This window comes from Pristis pectinata, chromosome 6, assembly GCF_009764475.1.
Source record: "Pristis pectinata isolate sPriPec2 chromosome 6, sPriPec2.1.pri, whole genome shotgun sequence".
Taxonomy (NCBI): domain Eukaryota; kingdom Metazoa; phylum Chordata; class Chondrichthyes; order Rhinopristiformes; family Pristidae; genus Pristis; species Pristis pectinata.
In genome coordinates this window covers 7,773,733-7,796,088 of record NC_067410.1, presented here as the reverse complement: position 1 = coordinate 7,796,088, position 22,356 = coordinate 7,773,733, and the positions used below count along the sequence as shown (strand labels likewise).

Sequence of the window (22,356 nt, the reverse complement as noted above, 5' to 3'; positions counted from 1 at the left end):
GTGAGCATCAGGTCAGATGAATGCACAGCTAAAGGGGGATAGTGTAGGAGGCAGGGTTTTAGATTCCTGGACTACTGGGACAGTTTCTGGGGAAGGTAGGACCTGTATACCTGAACCGCAACAAGTTCTTATAGGGACATTTGCCAGCACTTTTGGGGGCAGGGAGAATGGTTAAACTAATTGGACAGAGGAATGTGACGCAGTAGGCATACTGTTGATGAGGAGGTGGAGTCACACGTTGAAGGAAAACTAAGTCAGTGCAGTAGGCAGAGAAGATGTGGGCGCGTTAAGGCACATGGGAGAATTGTTTCTACTTTATTGCGAGGAGTCCAACAAGCAAGGCAGATGAACAGAGTACTAATCAGCACCTGGGAGTATGGGCAAAAACAGAAGTTGTTGGAGGAACTCAGTGGGTCGAGCAGCATCTGTGAAGGCAAAGGGACTGCAGATATTTCAGGTCAAGGCCTTGCACCAGGACTTAAAGCACAGAGGGGAGATAAGTAGTTTGAAGAGGTGAGGGGGAGGGAGGAGGCAGGAGTTGGCAAGTGAGATGTGGACCCAGGTGAGGAGGGACTGATGGAGCCAGGTGGGGGAGGGAAGGGTGCAGATAACTGAGACGAGGGAGGTAGTTAGTGGAGACAAAGGGCTGCAGATTATGGATTCAACTTCTCAACATTAAGTGGAATCACTTTAGTGCAAAAAGGTGCAAAGGAAAGGGATTTTTTAAAAGAATACATATGATTTTTGAGCCAATATATAGATAGACCTACTAGAGAAGGGGCAGTAAACTTGGGGAATGTAGCTGGGCAAGTGGTTGAATTGTCAGATGGAAAGCATTTTGAAGATGGTTACCATAACTCTGTGTTTCGAGATAGTTATGGAAAGGGATAAGAATGCAATACTTGATCTCCTATTAGGGAACCAGGCAGGTCAGGTGACAGAAGTATGTGTAGGTGAGCATTTTGGGTCCAGTGACCGTAATGCAATTAGTTTCAAGATAATTATGGATAAGGATAGGTCTGGTCCTCGAGTGGAGGTTCTAAATTGGAGAAAGGCCAATTTTGTGGAAATGAGAAAGGATCTAGGTAGGGTGGATTGGGATAAGTTATTTTTTGGCAAGGATGTGCTCAGTAAATGGAAAGCCTTCAAAGACGAAATTTTGAGAGTGCAGAGTTTGTATATTCCTGTCAGGATTAAAGGCAAGGGTAACAAGCATAGGGAACCTTGGTTTTCAAGGGATATTGGTGAGCTGGTTAAGAAAAAGAGAGAGGTGTATAGCAGGTATAGGCAACTAGGAACAGATGAGGTACTTGAAGAGTATAGGAAATGTAAGAAAATACTAAAAAAGGAAATCAGGAAGGCAAAAAGAAGACACGAGGCTGCTTTGGCAGATAATGTGAAGGTAAACCCAAAGGGTTTCTACAGGTATATTAAGAGCAAAAGGATAGTAAGAGACAGAATTGGTCCCCTAGAAGATCAGAGTGGTCGTATATGCGTGGAGCATAAGGAGATGGGGGAGGTCTTAAACAGTTTTTTTGCGTCAGTATTTACTCAGGAAACTGGCATCGTGGATATGGAAGGAAGGGAGACAAGCACTAGTGTCATGAAACATATAGAGATTAAAGAGGAGGAGGTACTTGATGCTTTACAGCGAATAAAGGTAGATAAATCCCCAGGGCCTGACAAGATATTTCCTCGGACCTTGAGAGAGACTAGTGTAGAAATTGCAGGGGCCCTGGCAGATATATTTAAAATGTCCTTAGCCACGGGTGCGGTGCCAGAGGACTGGAGGATAGCTCATGTTATTCCATTGTTTAAGAAAGGCTCGAAGAGTAAACCGGGTAATTACAGGCCAGTGAGCCTGACATCAGTAGTGGGTTTAATTATTGGAAGGTGTTGTGAGAGATAGGACATATAAGTATTTAGACAGCCAATGGTTGATTAAGGATAGTCAGCATGGCTTTGTGCATGGTAGATCGTGTTTAATGAATCTTGTGGAGTTTTTTTGAGGAGGTCACTAAGAAAGTAGATGAAGGTAAGGCTGTGGATGTTGTCTACATGGACTTTAGTAAGGCCTTTGACAAGATCCCACATGGGAGATTAGTTCAGAAGGTTCAGTCAATGGGTATCCATGGAAAGGTTGTAAACTGGATTCGAAATTGGCTGTGTGGGAGAAGACAGAGAGTGGTTGTGGATGGTTGTTTCTCAGATTGGAGGCCTGTGACTAGTAGTGTGCCTCAGGGACCTGTGTTGGGGCCATTGTTGTTTGTTGTATATATCAATGACCTAGACGATAATGTGGTAAATTGGATTAGTAAGTTTGCGGATGACACTAAGATTGGAGGTGTAGTGGACAGCGAGGAAGGCTTTCAAAGCTTGCGGAGGGATCTGGACCAAGTGGAAATATGGTCCAGAAAATGGCAGATGGAATTTAATTCAGACAAGTGTGAGGTGTTGCATTTTGGAAGGACAAATCAAGGGAGGACATACACAGTAAATGGTAGGGCACTGAGGAGTGCGGAGGAACAAAGGGATTTGGGAGTTCAGATACATCATTCCTTGAAAGTAGAGTCACAGGCAGACAGGGTTGTAAAAAAGGCTTTTGGCATCCTGGCATTCATAAATCAAAGTATTGAGTATAGGAGTTGGAATGTTTCGGTGAGGTTGTACAAGTCATTGGTGAGACCAAAATTAGAATATTGTGTGCAGTTCTGGTCGCCGAACTACAGGAAGGATGTCAGTAAGATTGAAAGAGTGCAGAGGAGATTTACAAGAATGTTGCTGGGTCTTCAGGAGTTGAATTACAAGGAAAGATTGAGCATGTTAGGACTTTATTCCTTGGAGCGGAGAAGAATGAGGGGAGATATGATAGAGGTTTATAAAATAATGAGGGGCATAGACAGGGTTAATGCAAGTAGGCTCTTTCCACCTAGATTAGGAGAGATAAATATGAGAGGACATGGCTTTAGGGTGAAAGGGGAAAGGTTTAGGGGGAACATTAGAGGGAACTTCTTCACTCAAAGAGTGGTGGGAGTGTGGAATGGGCTGCCATCTGATGTGGTAAATGCGGGCTCGCTCTTAACTTTTAAAAGTAAATTGGATAGATACATGGATGGGAGAGGTCTAGAGGGGTATGGGCTGGGGGCAGGTAAATGGGACTAGCCGAATAATGTTTCGGCACAGACTAGAAGGGCCGAATGGCCTGTTTTCTGTGCTGTAGTTTTTCTATGGTTCTAATGATCCAGAATTTAAGGTCCTGAATTGGGGGAAGGCAGATTTTAATATAAAACAGGATATGAAGCAAGGTCTACATCTGACGTGGAAGGCATTCAAAAGTGAAATAATGAGTGCAGCTCAAAGAATCCAGGAAATGTTGGCAAACTGGATCCAAAACTGGCATGGTAATAGGAGGCAGAGGGCAATACTGCAGGGTTATGTCTGTGATTGGAAGCCTGTGGCCAGTGGTGTACCACAGAGATCTGTGCTGGGATCCTTACCGCCTGTTGTATACATTAACGATTTGGAATTGAAAGTAGTAAGTTTGATTAGAGACAGAACACACAAAGTGATGATATTGTAGATAGGGAGGAAGATAATCTAAGGCTAAAGGATGACATCAATCAGCAAGTAAGATGGGCAGAACAAAGACAGATGGAATTCAATCCTGATAAATGCGAGATGATGCACTTTGGGGGTAGTAATAGTGGTAGGACCAACAATGAATGGTAGGCTCCTAGGGAGTATTGAGGAACAGACAGATCTCTGTATAAAAGTCCAAGGATCCCCATGGGTGCCAGCACAGGTAGACAAGGAGAGCGCAATGTAGGGGATACTGGTCTTCAGTAGCCAGGGTATAGAATACAAGAGCAAGAAGGTTATAGTTGAACTTTTAGAACATGGATCAGGCCACAGCTGGAGTACTGTGTACAGTCCTGGTTGCCACATTATAGGAAATAAGTGACTGCACTGAAGAGGGTTCAGAGGAGATTCACCAGGACGTTGTCTGGTCTGGAGCATTTCAGTTCTAAGAAGAGATTGGATAGGTTGGGTGTGTCTTCCTAGGAGCAGAGACCTGATAGACGTACAAAATTATGAGGGGCATGTATAAGATAGGTCAAAGGGATGTTTTCCCCCTAGCAGAGTTATCTAAAACTAGAGGGCATAGTTTTAGAAGGGATCTGAGGAAGAAGTTTTTCACCCTGAAGATGGGTGCACTCTTGGACACACTACCTAAAATGGTAGTGGAGACAGGTACTCTGACAACGTTTAAGAAATATCTATTGAGTAATATATTGAATCACCAAAGGCATAGAAGAGTATGGACCAAAGGCTAGTAAATGGGATTAATTTGGGTAAGTACTTCATGGTTAGCATGGATACGATGGCCAAAGTGCTTCATTACACCATAAGTACATGCTGATAAAACTGGGATGTTCCTTTGTGGCCTTCACCCAGAGCAAAAAGCAGCTTTGGAAAGAAGGCAGAGTGCCTTACAACATCTGAAGCCAATTCAAACATACACTCAACAAAAAAATCCAGATGAAAGCATCTCGAGTTCCTTAAGATCAAATTCTAGTTTTTTTTTAAAAAAACTTCCAGGTATCTGAAAGCACTTCACAACCATGTATTACTTTTTTTCAGTGAACTCATTATCAAGCATTGGTTCTTCATGGCACTGCTTCTTGAAATTAAAAGCACATGTTCACACTGCATTGAAGAGAAAAGTGCTCTGCTCTAAGACAGTAGTGAAAAACAGGCCAGTTAACCCAAATCAAACTTCGTTGCTCTCTTTTTTTGTTCAGTCCAATCCAAGAGAGTTTTAAAGCAGTCTTTTTGCATTGCCCACCACCCCAGTCACTTGGCATGATTTAAGGAGAATGAACAGTGCTTTCAGAGAGAACTGGTTAATGCCATCCCCAAGATGTAGGAATTAAATCAAAATTGTTTTCCGATCGCTATACACACCTATAAATTATATATAATACACACAAACAACAGGCAAAACCCTTTTGGTCATCGAGATCAGATCCTTGAGGCAATAGGAGCAGATTCAAGTGACTTATTTGTCACTGCATTTAGCAAACAGAGGTCTTGAGAACCAGTACAAATAAAAAGCCGATGTGATTATCATGCAGTTAATAACACCAGCTGCTTGCAGTGCTGACCTTTGCAACTCGTTGAATGAAGGATAATCTGCCACCACTAAATTCCTTCCAAGGAAAATGACAAATGGCATCATACCAGATTACTTTTCTGAAAAAGGAACATTCCTCTTTTCCCTCAAATAAATGGAGTGCCTCTCTTAAGGAAGCAAGTGCCTTCTGACATCTTTTCCAATAAATCACCTTAATACTTCAACCAGAAATGTTTGCAGGCTATTCAACTTCCAGAAGATTTATTGCCATTTCAATCCACCTGCAATGCTCATTCATACAGACAATTTCCAGTAATAGTTGATGGACAGCAGTTGAACAGTGATGACTTGAGTCTGGGTGTGTTTTGTGTTTGACAATATGCTCAATCCACACATACTGTAATATTCTTGATTAATATTCTTACCCATCCTGTTTCCAAGCTGTTGGGTCACAGGCAACAGTTCCTTACTACTGCTCCAATAAGGGTTAAATCACCAAACACTAGAAATTCATTTGAAGAAACGTGGCTTACAAAATGCTTAAAATTAAGTTGTTCATCAAACGTTCAGGTTTTGGGGGAAACTAGAAACTTCTCCTTAAATGCCTCACTAATATTTCAGAGAGATAACTGAGCCAGCTTACTCCCTGGGACAATTGTCCCAGAAGATCGGTTATGCCATTAATGTGGCAGGGGAACAGGGCAAAGAGTGAGGGAGGCAATTAGAAGAGTTGCCAAGTTATACGTCACGACGATCATAACTGTTGCCAAATTGGTCACGGGCCATCTATCTGTCATGCAATGAAACAATCACCAAGGTTTATAATGCATTTTTCTGAATAAAATCATCACCACAGTCCAAAATGGCTAAGCCCTCATCCATAATGAATGCTGATTGAGAGATTGGCTAAAAAAAGTTTGAAAATTATATGAAAATCAAGAAGCTTCAAACATCAGAATATCTGAAATAGAAATAGAAAATGCTGGAAGCACTCAAAAGGTCAGACTTTAATTGTGGAAAAAGAAAAAGAGTTAATATTTCAGGTCAAATACCCACTTTACAAAGTTTGAGTTAAAAAAAAATGCAAAACAAAAGCATCACTTCCAAAAAGATTCTCAGGCTAAGAGTTTGAAAAACATCCCACTGAGCCAAAAACAGAACAAAACAGCTGAATAGCTTCTCAAATTTGGGGAAAGTTGAAAAGAGAAAACAAGGTGGAAAGGTTTGGGTAAGGAATTCCAGATGACAAGCTCTAGAAAATCCAATGGCTTGCTCACAATAATGAGGGAGTGAAGGACACAAAAGCAACTCAAGGAGGACAAAGAATATATTCACTAGAGGTGGTTAAGAAATTTCTCATTACAATTTTCCTTATACAACCATTCTTGGATATCTGTAATCCTTAAACTACAATGCTTAATTACAAGGCAACGTCAAAGTCACTGCACACATATGATGTAGGCCAAGGACACAATAGTATTCATACCCAAGATATTCCTGCACACTAACGCAAGCACAATAAAGCACCACTGATAAAAATAATTACTCTTTTATCAGTGAAGATACAGCAACTGAAAATTTGTTTCATTAATGTCTGACTTTCTTGTTGGTTGAGAAGAGAAATAAAGGACTCCAGATGCTGGAATCTAGATGAAAAACACGATGACGCTGGAGGAACTCAGCAGGCCAGGCAGCATCCGTGGAGAAAAGCAGGTGGACAACATCTTGGGTCAGGACCCTTCTTCAGGACTGAAGATAGGAAAAGGGGAAGCTCAATATATAGGAGGGAAAAGCAGAGCAGTAATACGTGGACAAAAGAGGGGAGGCGGGGTGGGCACAGGGTGGTGATAGGTAGATGCAGGCGAGATCGTGATAGGCAGGTGTGGGGGGAGGAGGGGAGAGCAGATCCACCAGTGGATGGGTCAAAGGTAAGGAGGAAAAAAGGGTGTTGAAAGAAAAAAAAAGAGGAATAGGCGAGGAAAAGGAAAAGAAGAGGCATGGTTGGGGGGGGGGGGGTGGGAAGGGGGGTTTGTGGGGATTACTTAAAGTGGAAGAATTCAATGTTCATGCCGTTAGACTGCAAGGTTCCAAGACGGAAAATGAGGTGCTCCTCCAGTTTGCGCTTGGAATTCTCCTGGCAGTGGAGGAGGCCGAGGACTGACATATCTGTGATGGAGTGGGAAGGGGAGTTGAAGTGATTGGCAATGGGGGATGCAGATCGCGGTTACAGACAGAGCGCACGTGTTCTGAGAAATGGTCACCTAGTCTGCGTTTGGTCTCACCAATGTAGAGGAGGCCACACTTGGAGCACTGAATGCAGTACATGATATTAAGGGAGGTGCAGGTAAATCACAGTCTCATCTGAAAAGATTGTTTGGGTCTCTGGATGGAGGTGATCGAGGGGCAGGTGTTGTACCTATGGCTGGGGCGGGGGTGAAAAGTTCCTGGGGTGGGAGTGGGGAGTGGGATGGATTGGGGGGGGGGGGGGGTGGTGGTGGTGGTGGTGGTGGTGGTGAAGAGTGAACTAGGGAGTCATGGAGAGAGCGGTCCTTGCGAAAGGCTGAAAGGGGTGGGGAGGGGAAGATATGCTTGGTGGTGGGGTCCCGTTGGAGATGGCGGAAGTGGTGGAGAATGACGTGTTGGGTATGTAGGCTGGTGGGATGAAATGTGAGGACGAGGGGGGACCCTATCCCTGTTGGGTCTGGGAGGGATGGGGGTGAGAGTGGAGGTGTGGGAAATGGCAGAGATGCAGATGTGTTGGTTGAATTGATCACACAAGCCAACATTTGATTACAGGAAGAAATGCACGCAAGGTAATACAAATGATATGAAACATGACTTCAGGACTGCCAGGCTACCAGAGAAGAAACACAGATACAGGTCCTCCCCAGCTTATGAATGCCCAACTTATGGACAGCCCATACATACGGACGAGTGTTTGGGAGACCAGTGGGATTTGCCAGCTGCTTCAGGCATCTTCTGCTGGGTGGGAACTCAGCTTGTGGCTACATTTCCGACTTGCAAACTGCTCTGGTTACCAACAGTTCACAGGAACGGAACCCTGCCGTAACCTGGGGAGGACCTGTAGATTACAAGAGGAACATCACATTTTTAAGGCAGAGGCACTTTGCCTCAAAAATCTGGACACAAAACAGCTTGTGATACACATTCCAAGGGAAAATTGCTGAATATTATCCTTTTGAACTACCCCAACTGACTGCTAACTGTTTAGCCAAATAGAAACATTTAACAGTAAATGAAAATAAAAGAAAAATTGCAGATGTAGGAAATCTGAAATTTAAAAAAAAGAATAGAAAATGCTTGAAACACTCAGCCGGTGAGGCAGCATCTGCGGAAAGAGAAACAGTTAACATTTCTGGTCTGGAACTCTTCATCAGTTGTTTGTTCAAATCCAAACAAGGGCCAATTCTTTAGCAATCAAGAAGTTCTCTTGACCCTTGCAGTTTTTTTCATATATTATCTGTAAATCAAGCTTTAAATAATCCACTCCCACCACCAACATCACCACAGAATACTTGTATTATGCATATTCTACACAACTTATTGTAGTTACCTTTCCAAGGTATTGTTGGCAGCATGTCCAAAGTCTGCAACCCTCATATCTGAGGCTAAGGAAGGTGCACAGGAATACTGTATCCTCCGTCACCAAGTTGCCATCCAAGTCACACAATGCATTGATGGAATTATATTGCTGTCCATCAAGTCTGGGTCAAAAATCTTACAACTCCCTACTGTGGGAGAACTTGCACACTGCAATCAAGGCATCAAACTGCCACCTCCACAAGAGCAAAGGAGGACAATTACCCTCCCTTCAGCTTTACGGGCTTCTTTTGACTCCTTTTAAGTTCTGAAAAAGGTATCAGACCCGAAACAGTGTCTCTGTTTCATTTCCCACGAATGCAGCCTGACATGTAGAGTATTTCCAGCGTTTTCTGTTCTGTTTTAGTTTTCCAGCACCTGCAGTATTTTTGATTTTCAATAATAATTGCTGGCCTTGATAAAAGTGTATTTGCCCAGAAGAGGTATTCAAAACAAAAGTTCAGGCAAATGCAAAAAAAAAAGACAAAATTTGGGCTGAAGAACTTCTACCTTTTGCTTTAAATATTAAGCAGGGGGCTCAAAGTGGACTTGCATGCAGCTGCTTTTATATTTTTCCAATAATACATGAACAGACGTTGGTACCAAGCATTCCTTGTCTGGCTTTAACATTCTTTATGCTTCATCAATATGTTAATCCTTGGAATTCTCTACTCAAAAGATGGCTGGATGCAAGTAACAGATTACTGGACACTCAGGAGAGCATGGGATATGATAAATCTAACAGGAAAGTGGACTTAAAGTACAGGAACAGCCACAAACTAACTGACAGAGGTGGTTCAAAGGGACATTTGACTTGCTCCATTTTCCATTTCTTACACAGTCCACCATGGGATGAAATAACTCATCAAAATTAATTAAATGTCAGCTCACTTAGCAGTAACTTCATCTGTCTGTAGAGACACTGATAATACACAGGTCTAAAACAAAACAAACTGTTCAGAATGCAAGGAGGTTTCATTCTTACATTTCTATGTCCTCCTGGTGTATCAAATTCTCTCCAAAACTAAACAAGACCACTTACGGGCAAGGTAGCAGACCCCAGACTCTAACATATTGCATTCTTGTTGTATGGTATACAGCTCTACCAATGAATGAAAAGGATGTTCCTATCAAGCTCAGCCAACATGGGAAACGATACAGGAATGAGCAGGTGGAAAAGGCAGGATACGGAACAGCCTGCTTAACCACTCACTTCAGCCACGGAATGAGACAACAGCATATGCTAGAAACACCGAGCAGCGGAAAGAAACAGTTGGCATTTCAAGTTGATGATCTCATTGATATTAACTGATATTCCTGCTGAGCATATCCAGCATTTTGTTTTTAATTTTAGGATTTCCATCAGCTGCAGTGTTTTGCTTTTTCAGCCAGTGAAACATTACAAATAAAGCAAAGCAAGAGCATCACTTTGGACAGAGGAAAGCATCAACAATTAGAGAATACAGCCTGGTCAAAGTTCTGGACTAGCACAATTGATTGGCAATTATGGCTTTCTCAGAAGGGAAGATAAAAAGCGAACACTCAAAATTGTAAACCATCTATTCTCTTAGTGGGTCTGACCAATACAAACAAGTTACTCAACACCAACAAAAAGTGGTGAAACTCCCAGCTCAATAGTGTGGAATATCTCTACACCGTGGGCTGTTGGCATTCAAGGACCAATGCCACGTTTGCAGAAACAAATGTTGCATTGCCAAAAGGCACAAGAATTAACTTTTCAGCATGCATTATTATTTTAATGAAAAAAAATTTACTATAAAAATATAAACACCAAAGGACTATGAAGATTGAAGACTGATAATTAAATGATGTGAGGCAGAACCAAATAAGTAGATCTGACACAGTGCCTGATGTAATCAGGCAATCATTAAACAGTGAACTTCTCATTGGCAAACAAGCTCCTATTATCATATTGCAAAGCTATGTGGTCATGTTCCTCTTTAAAAAAAACTGTTGCACAAGATGTGCCAGTCATTGTAGGAACTGGCCATATGGGAATTAACGTGCTCACAAAGATCACAGTGACACAGCAGCTGATCCAATGTGGAATCAGCTGATCTGAATTCAAACAATAACACCAATGGTTTCTTTTCAACTCAAATGATAGCACAGTTGTTTAAGGCGTAATTTCAATCAAAGTGCTTGCTTTAGAAAACAAACATATGGAATCACCATTAAAGGGTTCGGTTTTAAGACCTGAGACACAAGTAAAAAAAAACCTAGGAATCTTACAGAAATGTTAAATTCGTTTTAGTCAGATCCTTTCAAGTGGCGGCCCTGTACACAGTATCCAATACTTGGCAGTTCATATCCCAAGTGGGTGTGAAATTTACATCCCACCTCACCATCAACTGTCTGACTCTTCTCTTCAAAGTTAAAAAGACTGCAGATGCTGGAAATGTGACAGTAAAGCAGAAAATATGCATTAGTTCAGGTAGCATCCATGGAAAGAGAAACATAGCCAATGTTACAGGTCAGAGTGGTTGCCAGCATTTCGGCTCTTCAACGTTTTCTCCCTCCATTTCGTGGAACAGGTAAACAATCAGCATCTACTGCAAACAGAGCAATTCCCACAGGAATTGAATATGGCTTGCTCCCACACTGCAGCTGCCAGCACGCCATTCCTCTCTCCCAGTCTACCATACTCCATGTCTGTTCAGACAATGTCACTTTCAAAGCCAGTGCTTCTGAAGCATCTATTTTCCTCAACCATCTGGATTCCCCATGGGTGAGGTCCTCAGGGGAGGCCAATCCCTTCCTGACACTTTTCTCTCCCCCCCCCCCCCCCCCCTTTTACCTCACCAGACCCACCATACTATTTCTCCTGTCCACAGCCAACACCACCACCAAACACATCTCTTCTCCTTCCTTTTCAATATTCTGAAGTCATTATTCCTTTTGGGAAGCTCCGATTCACTCTTCCATCTCCACCTTCCTATGCCACTGCAAGAAAATAATTCTTTTAATTCCACCTTTCTCAGAATCCATGAGCCCAAATACATCTCACATGAAGCACCAATTTACTTGCACTCAGAGCAATTTAGTATACTCTATTTACTGCTCAATGTGATGTCCTCAACAGAAATCAAATACAGAGTGGCTAATAGTTTTGCAGAACACCCATAAGAGTGACCCAGAGCTTCCAGTGCCTTTCACTTTCCCCATCCTACTTTGACCTCTTGCTTTACTGTCTGTTCCACAATTCCAACAAAGCTCCACACAAACTCCGAAAAAAGCACCTCAACATCTAACCAGGCACAGTTCAGCCTATTGGATTCAATGAGTTCAAAATGTTTCCAGATAGAGTTTCCAGCATTCCTGTCCAAAGACTAAAGGCATTATTTAAAGGTTTGAAACAAATATTTTTACGGAAAAGGAAAGAAAGTGTCATAGATTTGTTGGAAGGAAATTGAAGCTCTGGGCCTTGGTAGATGATGAAATATTTTACTAAAAGTACTGGAACAGATTAAAACATATGGAGGGATGAGACCATGTGTAGATTTAAGACATTCCAAGAAGTTTAAACACACCCAGAAACATAACAACTAAAAAAAAACAAATAAAACTCAGTGTTGATGGGCAAGCAGGCCTTGATGAGTTCAAATACAGGACACAAAAGTTTTTAATGATCGCAAGTTTACAGAGAGTACAACAAAAGCATCCAGTAAGAATGCAAAGAAACCAGTCATTTCTAGAGGTTATAAAACCCTGCAAGAATGAGCTGAGGCCCGGGCTGATTCATTGATGTCATGGAACTCAGCATTTTTTGTAACAGAGTGAAAATATAGTTCTCAATTCATAATGCAGCCAGCAGCGACATCAAGGTTTCAAATGGTCCAAGTGAGACTGTCAGCTGTCAGGCAAATAGATGGAATGAGCAATGACAGGGGCACAAGACAACAGCTTTGGTCTTCCCAATAAAAACTGGAGGACATTTCTGCTCATCTGACTTCAGGTCTTCGATAAGCGGTCTGACAATTAGAGAGGGATGGTGTTCAGATAGATCTGCATGTCACCAACATACTTGATGCTACCAGAGGGCAGCATGCAGATGTGAAAAAGTGGCTGAAGGATAGATCATTGGGGAAACACCAGAGATAACAGTACTAGTAAAGGATGAAAACCTGCTGCTGATGATTCTCTGGCTACCAGTGGAGTGATCCCACCCGGCAGACAGCAAAGGATGACAAGTTCACAGGGAGAGTTTGGTGTGCGTGCATATAAAACAATTACCATTTACAATAATCAACTGAAGTACGAACCCTGAAAGCAAGTTGAATTGTTAATACTTTCGGAAAAATAGTGACAAATAGCAGGTTATGAGCAGCTCAGAGGGCAGAGAAAACCACAGAATGATAACTTTAGGACTAAAGGCAGAGTGACACAGTTTTAAAAATTAATGACAATCCTGCACCAGGTTTGGTTTCCAAAAACATTTTGGAATAAAATTAACAAGACTGAACATTTTCTAATAATAATTAGTAATAGTGTAACAGTCTTCACTAATTCCACTCACCAAGAGGAGTCTGCTTCAACTAATTTGTTTTCAGTTCCCTTTGTATTATATTTTATTTTATCAAGACAGTGCCAATAATTCTACTGAATACAGACTTCTGATTCATTGTAATTTGTTCAAGGATGCATCGACCATACTCTTATGTTAAGTGCATCCCCAGTCAATGGGTTTCACTTTTTCACCCAGGTTCCACACTGACCACACCCAACATGGCCAAGCAATTGTGTGACAGGGTGGCAAGGATTAATGGATTTAAACATGGGAGAGGAGGAGGAGCCAGACTAGAGAATGACCTTGTTGTCGCATAAACTCCATGCATGAACAGCATAAAGGCATCACTGGTCAGCAATCTTGAATAGCAACCAGGGCTGATGTTCCTCAACACAGCCCCAATGTTGAAACACCTATAGTGCAAGCATTTGTGATACGCAATCTGACTTAAGACCTCCTTTAGGAACAATTTTTCCAAGGATAGGAACTGTCCAACCGGCAAGGACAGCATCTTTAATTGAGTACCTTGCTGGGCCACATCAGAGAGCATTTAAGGCACAACTGCATTGCTGCAGACTGCAAACATAGGCAGAGCAGAGCAGAGCAGAGCGAGGACACCAGAATTATTTCCTTAAAAGGCAGTGAATGAAGACGATGGTGCAGTTAATTGTGTCATAGGCTTCAGTGAGGTGAGGGAATATTGCAACACAACAAATTTCACAATGTATGTCACTGATAATAAACCTGACTCTGATTGACTATCTTTGTCACAGTCGCATAGAATGTGACATGACTTGGATTGCCCTTTCATACAGCAGTGGAGGAAACCTTACAGGGAGTGGGGGGAAATTCAAAGAATAATTCTCAAGAAAGATGAGCATGGATTTGGCCTGTGACAGCATAGAATAGATACAGGAAAATTGCTAAGGCGGCAATTCAGTCTTTCGAGCCTGTCCTGCCATTCTATAAAGATCATACCACATCTCCCCATCGCCCTGGATGCTTTTTGCGTCTAGAGATCTATTTTACTTCTCAAATATATTCAGTGACTTGCCTTCCACCTGTTTGAGTGATGCAGAATTCCACAGATTCATCACTCTCCAAGTGAAGAAATTTCTCATCAAGTCTCAAGTGTTGTAACCCGTATTGAGGCAGTGACCCCTTGTTCCACAAACTGCAGACAGGGGAAACACACTTCCTAAATCCAGGCTGTCAGAATTTAGTATGCTTCAATGAGTTACTCTCTCATTCTTCTGAGCGAATACAGGCCTGGCCAATCCAATTTCTCTTCATAGAGCAGTCCTTCCATTCTAAGAATCCATCTGTTGAACCTTTGTTACCTCCCTCTAATAGCAAGTAAATCCTTTCTCAGGCAAGGAGACCATAACTACACATAATACTTATGATGTGTGTTTCAAACCCCTACACAATTGTTCTGTAACATGCTTTCTCCTGTGATCAAATCCTTTTGCAAATTAAGGTCATCAAACCATTTGCCTTCCTAATTTCTTGCTGCAACTGCACGTTTACTTTCAGTGGCTGGTGTACAAGGAAATCCAGATCCGTTCATGTATCGACATTTGCCAATCTTTCACCATTTAAATAACACACTGCCTTTTGGATTTTCCCAGCAAAGGGGATTACATTGCATCTGCCATGTATCTGCCCACTCACCCAATCTGTCTAATCTGTCTTGAAGTATCATCCTCAACTCAATACAACTTTGTGCCATTAGCAAACCTGCAAATATCACATTCAATTCCCTCATCCAAACCATTGGATGGATTTCTTTATTAGTCACATGCACATCAAAACACACAGTGAAATGCATCTTTTGCGTAGAGTGTGCTGGGGGCAGCCCGCAAGTGTCGCCACGCTTCCGGCGCCAACATAGCACACCCACAACTTCCTAACCCGTACGTCTTTGGAATGTGGGAGGAAACCGGAGCACCCGGAGGAAACCCACGCAGACACGGGGAGAACGTACAAACTCCTTACAAGACAGCGGCTGGATTTGAACCCGGGTTGCTGGCATTGTAAAGTGTTACACTAACCACTACACTACCGTGCCCGCCCGGTATGTATTGTGAAAAGCTGGAGCCCAAGCTCTGAACCCCATGGTAGCTCACTAGTCAGTACCTGGCAGCCTGAAAAGGACACATTTATTCATACACTCCATTTCCTGTCTGTCATGTAGTTTTCAATCCATGCCATTACATTACCCCCAATGCCCTCATGGTACGCTGATTCAAAAGATCAACATGCATGGAATCCCCAGCGACTTGGTAATTTGCATTCAGTATTGGCTTGCCCATAGAAGACAAGGTAGTGGTGTTATTTTGGCTGGAGGTCAATGACTGGTAGTGTTAGATGACTTGAATGAAAATGTGGATGAGTGAGTAAGTTTGCAGACGACACAAAGATCAATGGAGTTGTGAACAACATAGAGGGCCGTCAGAGGATACAGCAGAATATAGATCAGTTGCAGATATGGGCAGAGAAATGGCAGATGGAGCTTAATAGGAGTAAGTGTGAGGTGTTGCACTTTGGGAGGTCAAATGTAAGGGGAAAGTATTCAGTTAATGGCAGGCCCCTTAACAGCACTAATGTACAGAAGGATCTCGGAGTCTAAGTCCATAGCTCACTGAAAGTGGCTGCACAGTTGACAGGGTGGTAAAGGCGGCATGTGACATGCATGCCTTCATTGGTCAGGGCATTGAGTATTAGAGTAAGGAAGTCATGTTGCAGCTGTATACATATGGTTAGGCTGCACTTGGAGTACTGTGTGCCCATATGTTTGCCCCATTACAGGAAGGGTGGAGACTTTGGAAATGACGCAGAAGAGATTTACCAAGATGCTGCCTGGATTGGATGAACTTGGGTTGTTTTCTCTGGAGTGCCAGAGGTTGAGGGGAGACCTCGTAGAAGTTTATCAAATTATGAATGGCATAGATAGGGTAGAATGTTTTCTCCCAGGGGAGAAGAGTCAAGTATTACAGGACATGCATCTAAGGTGAGAGGGGGAGGTTTAAAAAGGAGATGTGCGGGGCAGTTTGTTTTACACAGAGAGTGGTAGGTGCCTGGAACAGGCTGCCAGAGGTAGTGGTGGAAGCAGATACAATAGAGGCATTTAAGAGGCTGTTAGACAGACATGTGAAAATGCAGGGAATCGAGGGATATGGATTATGTACAAGTAGCAGAGATTTAGTTTAATTTGGCATCATGCTCAGTGCAGATATTGTGGGCAGAATGGCCTGTTCTGTGCCGCACTGTTCTGTGCCATATAGTTAAATTTTGCACATTAACCTCAAAGGCCTTCTTAAAATCAAAATACAACTGGTTCTCTCTTATCTATTATTATATCCTCAAAAAAAACTCCAGTAGGTTTGCAAACATTATTTCCTTTTCATAAATCCATGTTCAATGACCCAAGAAGAAAATGCTAGAGTTGGGCGAGAAGCATCGGTGATCCAGATGGGATTTTAAACATTGTCCAGTTGTTTCACTGTAACTATTATTCATGCTCTACTTTGTTTCCCAATTTAATAACCTAATTTTATATCCACCATCTGCCATGATGCGATTTGAGCTTCTACCTCTGGATCATTAGTCCTGGCCTCAGGATAACTAATCCAATAACATAATTACTCAGCTACCATATTTTTGACTCACAGACCAGGATTCAAACTTGGATATTTTGCTGATGAAATTTAATTGAGATTACTTACAATGGATAGCATGCTTATTAACTATACATGAGGAAGCCATTCCCATGTTTGTATAAGGAGAGGAATAATAAGTAATTACTTGAATGTATTATCCATAATAACTGAGACAAAAGGCATTTTTTAAAAATTCATCCAGTCCTCAGAAGGCAAAGGCATTACATGGTTGACTATTGATCTGCACTGATTAACCATTTTCCAGATTCAATTCACTCCCACGCCTGTTGTCCAATTTCAACCAGGACAATAAAACCTTGAGAAGGAATGGAGCTTTTGCAGTCCCCACTTTATTCCCCCTCCACCCCCAAGAACAGAAAAGACCAATAGTTTTCTGTAGCTGAAGTGACTACAATCAACACTCGGAACAAGGCCCATAGACACTATGCTCATGTGGACAAAAATGCCCATTCTTGATACTGTGGAGAAACAAATTCTGCAATACAAGTCACAGCCTTCAAGACATGTTGTGAAGCTGGAGAAGGGCTACACAGGACTCTTCCTCTTCTCAGGCTGTCAGTCAGGACTTACTCCCTCTCCAGTTTTGCAGGTTCTGAAGTGACGAGTAAGGCCAATTTGGGAACCCCAAACTCTTCCACAGATGGGGCAGATTCAGGCCACAGGGCAGATGGGTGCGTAGTTTGAGAAGTAATCCACTCCTTCTGCTACACATCCGGAGCCTCCGTGCACTCTGATAGATAGCCTCAAGGTCCTCAGTACCATCCCCAAGGTATGTGAGAATACAAGACTGCTCAATGCTAAACAACAAAAACAGCATCCAATAGATACAGCTAAGCAACCTCACAATTAAGGATCAGATCAAAGCTCAACAGTCTTACCAGACCTACATTGTGAATGGTGGTGGACAATTAAACAGGAAACAGCTGCAAGGGCCTCCCTTCCTCTACGATGGCAGGGCCCCACATAGTCTGAAGCATTCGCAACCATGCTTAGCCTGAAATGGCAAATCAATGACACATTTTGGCTTCCTAATGAAGCGACTCTCCAGCCAATTTGATTCATTCCACTTAATATCAAGGAACAGCTAAGAGCAGAGGATACTGCAAAGGCTCTGGGGGAAAAAAAACATATTCCAGCAGTAGTAATAAAGACCTGGCCCCCAGATCTAGTTGCACCTCAATCCAAGGCATTTGAGACAGTTCTAGATATCACAACAATCTGGAAAATTGCCCAGTTGTGTCCATTTCATACAAAGCAGGATAAATCCAATCAACACCCAAATCAATCTACTCCCAATCATCAAAGTAGCAGTGCTACCAAGTAGCAATTACTCACCAATAACCTATTCACTGACACCCAGTTTGAGTTTTGCCAGGACTGCATGGGTCAAGATCTCAGCACAGCAAGAGTCAAATTCTAGAGGCAAGGCAAGAGGGACTACTCTTGACACAACTGAAATCAAGTCAGCATCAGAAAACGCAGCAAGGGAAGACGGTGGTGGTTGGTAGGCAATCATCCCAGACCCACGACATCACTGCAGGAGTCCTCGGGGCAGTGTCCGAGGCCCAAACAGCTTCAGTTGCTTTCTTCCATCATTCTACCACAAGGCGAGAAGTGAGGACGTTCACTAATGACTAAGCCACCTTCAATTCCATTCACAAATGCACAACAAATGAAGTGGCCCATGCCTGCAGGCAGCATGACCTAGATGACATTGAGCCATGGACTGTTAGGTGGCAAGTAACTTCTTGTCACTTCAGTGTCAGACAATGCCCATCTCCAACTAGGGAGAAACTAACCCACTTACCCTTGACATTCAAAGACATTACCATTGACCAGAAACTCAAATGGACCAGCCACCTAAATACTACTGCCACTACAGCAGGTGACTCACCTCCTGCCACCTTCTTTACACCATCTGCAAGGCACAAATCAGAGGCATGATGGAATACTCTCCACTAATGTGGGCGAGTACAGCACAAACAACAGACAAGCAGCACAACAACATCCAGGATAAGATAGTTCATTGGATTGGCCATCCATAACCACACGAGACATTAATTCCCTCCACCAGTGGCACACAGTGGCTTCAGTGTACATCACCTACAAAATGCGCTACAGTTATTTACCTAGGCCACTCCGACTGCATCTGCCAACCCCCTCCCTCTACTGCCAAGTACAAAGGTAGCAGGCACATGGAAACATCACCTCCTGTCGATTTCCCTCCAAGTGGCTCATCATTCTGACTTGGAAATAATTCACCACTCCTTCATTATTGTTGGGGCTAAATCCTGGAACTGCCTAGCCACTAACAAGAGAATACCTAGAGTAGAAGGACTAGAAAGACTGCAGCAGATCACCAACCTCAAGGTCAATTAGGTTTGGGAAATATACAAAGGTCTCAAAAAAATGAATATTAACAAAAAAAAAACATGCTAAAGAACCAGAAGAAAATTGGTCCAGGTATGAAATCCAACTGAATTGATTCAAACCACCCAAGCATCTAACTAGATTGCTTCCTTTTGATACAAGAATTGTCATACTATATGCTATCAGAAAGCATAAGTCAACACCAATATTCCTTTCCCATTCAAAAACAACCAATTTATTCACATCCCAACTATCAATGTATACACTATGCATTGAATATAAAGGAGGAATAAAAAAAATCTGTTGAAAGCTGTTGTGTGTTCCTTCTACAAAAATGGCTCCAGCAACATTGTGTGCATGAGTCCATTTTATAAGCAGGCTCCATATCCCAGTATTTGCTTCAGGTAAGACACGGAATTTTCTGCCAACTAAATAAAAAGATGTCCGGCGCAGTACTTCTTCCAATATACAGTCAACTTCAACACAGCAAAGTTAAATTTAAAATATTATGTGGGATCACAGTCATTATAAAACAAAGTGTGTACTTTGCCTAAATGCAAAGCTATACTTACATTGTAGTAACATGATTATTTTTCCCTTCTCTCCTACTGGAAATAGCAATAAAAACATACATAAATAGCACTTTAAGCTCAAACCAATCTGGGGGAAAACATAGGTAATATTCCAAAGGCTGCAATATTTGGAGAAACAACCAAAAGCTTGATACAGTTGCAGGTTTTTTTGGATTTTATGCAGAATGGTTTAAAGGAGAGAATACCTTTGTGTGGGTGCCAAAGGTGGGGTGAAATTCATGGGGGATTCACAGAAAAAAAAACTAGAATCCAAGGAAATTCTTGAGCATGTGAAGAGGGGGTCCATATCAGAGTGTGGTTACAATCATGGGGATTGGCAGGGCCATGAAGAGGTTTTAAGACAAGGATAAGACTTTAAAATTTAAACCCATGGGGGAAAAAAACAGCTAATGATGAACAAATATTAATTGCAGAACAGTTGACAAACTTATTTTTCCAGAATATTTTAGTCACTGATCAGTCTAAAGTAAACTAAACATTCTGTAGTTTTATATCTCAGTTGTTATTTAATTATAATCCCAAATGCAAATGTTAGTGTCTTATTGATTTGTGATAAAATTACCTATTTTACTGGAAGCTTGAACCATATATGAAAATGCTAATTATTTGCAATTAATAACAATGAATTTCAGAACTGCTTACACAATCAATGAAAAAATTGATCCTATCCTGTACAAAGAAAATAATTCAGTATTTAAATTATGCACAAAGAAAAATTTCAAATGGAATTAACTGTACAGAATTTCTGTAATATTTTAATAAATTACAACTGTGGACAGCACAATCACAATAATATTGTGTTCATATACAATTCTGACTCAAAAAATGTGTATTTATTTTAAGAAAAAGAACAGGAAATACCAACAATACTCATCAGGCCTGGAAGCTTTTTTTTTCCCCTTGTCCCAACCTTGATAATATGATTATGAATGGCTAAAGCATTAAGAGAATTCTGCTATAATCCACAGTTGTAACATATTTTTCCTCAAGGAATCCACAATTATAACGTTTTTCTTTCTTGAACCCATCAAGTATCCTTGGGCTGTTTTGTGCATCAGTTAGCCCTGGCAGCAGAAGCTAGGCTCTTGCAATCTTCCATCCCTCCCTCCCTCCATCTCCCCCACCCATCTACATCAAATATTAATACTATTTTAATTATTGACACAAAGCTTACCTTAAGTCCAGTCCCCAGGACAATCACATCATATTCTTCATCCATGGCTGCTGCTGTTGCTTAGTATCCCAGTGACTTCTGAGTGTTTAGTTATTGCCAAAAGACAATAATTTGATGCAAAGCCAAGGACTGAGCCTCCCTTCTGACAGGTTGGAACTGCACCAGACCGCAGCACGCCTTCCAAAGACACCCTGTCCTTCCGCCCCCAGAAAAGAGTTCGGCCCTTAATCGCATCGTTTCCATTGACCTCAGAATAAATGACATTTTCTCCCGGCGCTGATCGAAGCATTTGGTAAGAGCTTTCGAAGTTAAGGATTCAGCCATCCAAGGGTTCTCTTCAAAACTGGAAAATACCTCCCACCGCCCCCTCTCCTGCGCCTGGATAAAATAGTGCCAAGATGTCCTCCGTCAACAGCCCGGGAGGGGGGTTGAAAGCCGGCAGTGCGCATGCCTGAGGCTTGGGGGGCATTCTGGGAGTTGTAGTCCTGGACGAAAGGGAGGGATGAGGTCGGAGTCTGCGTACTGGATTCCCATGCTGCATGGGAGTTGTAGTCAAATGGTAGAGTCAGGGTTTGATTGCAATGAGGAAAAAGTTGTGGCTGAGGCAGAGGGTTCTGTGTTGAAGTCCTCCTCTGGAATACTTGAATACAAAAGGTTGAAGGAGTGCTACGCTTGAGATACTAAATTAAGCACCTAACTGGTCTCAGGTCAATATGAAGAAGAGCAAGTGGTGTGCTGGTCAACATTTATCCAACAAACAACGTCAGACCATTATTACGTTGTTGTTTGTTTCTCCCCAAAATATATTTTCTTTGTAAAATATATAATTAATACAATCAGGGCCGTGAATTCAATGTATCAATGATTCAACACGCTCCCTGACAATGCAATTCGAATTCACAGGAATGTAAGAAGCTGCAAAGAGAAGTGGACTCTGCCCTATACATCACGTCCCTCTCCACCATTGGTAGTGTCTACAGGAGGCGCTGCCTCAAGAGGGCAACATCCATCATCAAAGATCCCCACCATCCGGGCCATGACATCTTCTCGCAGCTACCGTCGGGCAGGAGGTACAGAAGCCTGAAGTCCCACACCACCAGGTTCAAGAACAGCTACTTCCCTTCAACCATTTGGTTCTTTGAACCAACCGGCACAACCCTAATCACTATAGTCCAGCAACACAATGACCACTTTGATCACTTTGCACTAAAATGGACTTCTGTTCTTTTTTGTTCTAATCGTGTTCTTTCTTGTAAAAATTGTGTATAGTTTAT

At 42.2% G+C, this 22,356-nt stretch overlaps 1 protein-coding gene across 1 annotated transcript in view; it reads right to left on the bottom strand.

The window, feature by feature from the left end:
* Positions 1-21,255, bottom strand: part of LOC127571372 (rab GDP dissociation inhibitor alpha-like) — a 51,235-nt gene extending 29,980 nt beyond the window's left edge. Inside the window, exon 1 of the mRNA XM_052017687.1 lies at positions 21,083-21,255. Coding sequence (XP_051873647.1) covers positions 21,083-21,127 — 45 coding nt within the window. The 5' untranslated portion in view covers positions 21,128-21,255. The remainder of the gene's footprint in view (positions 1-21,082) is intronic.
* Positions 21,256-22,356: the final 1,101 nt, after the last annotated feature.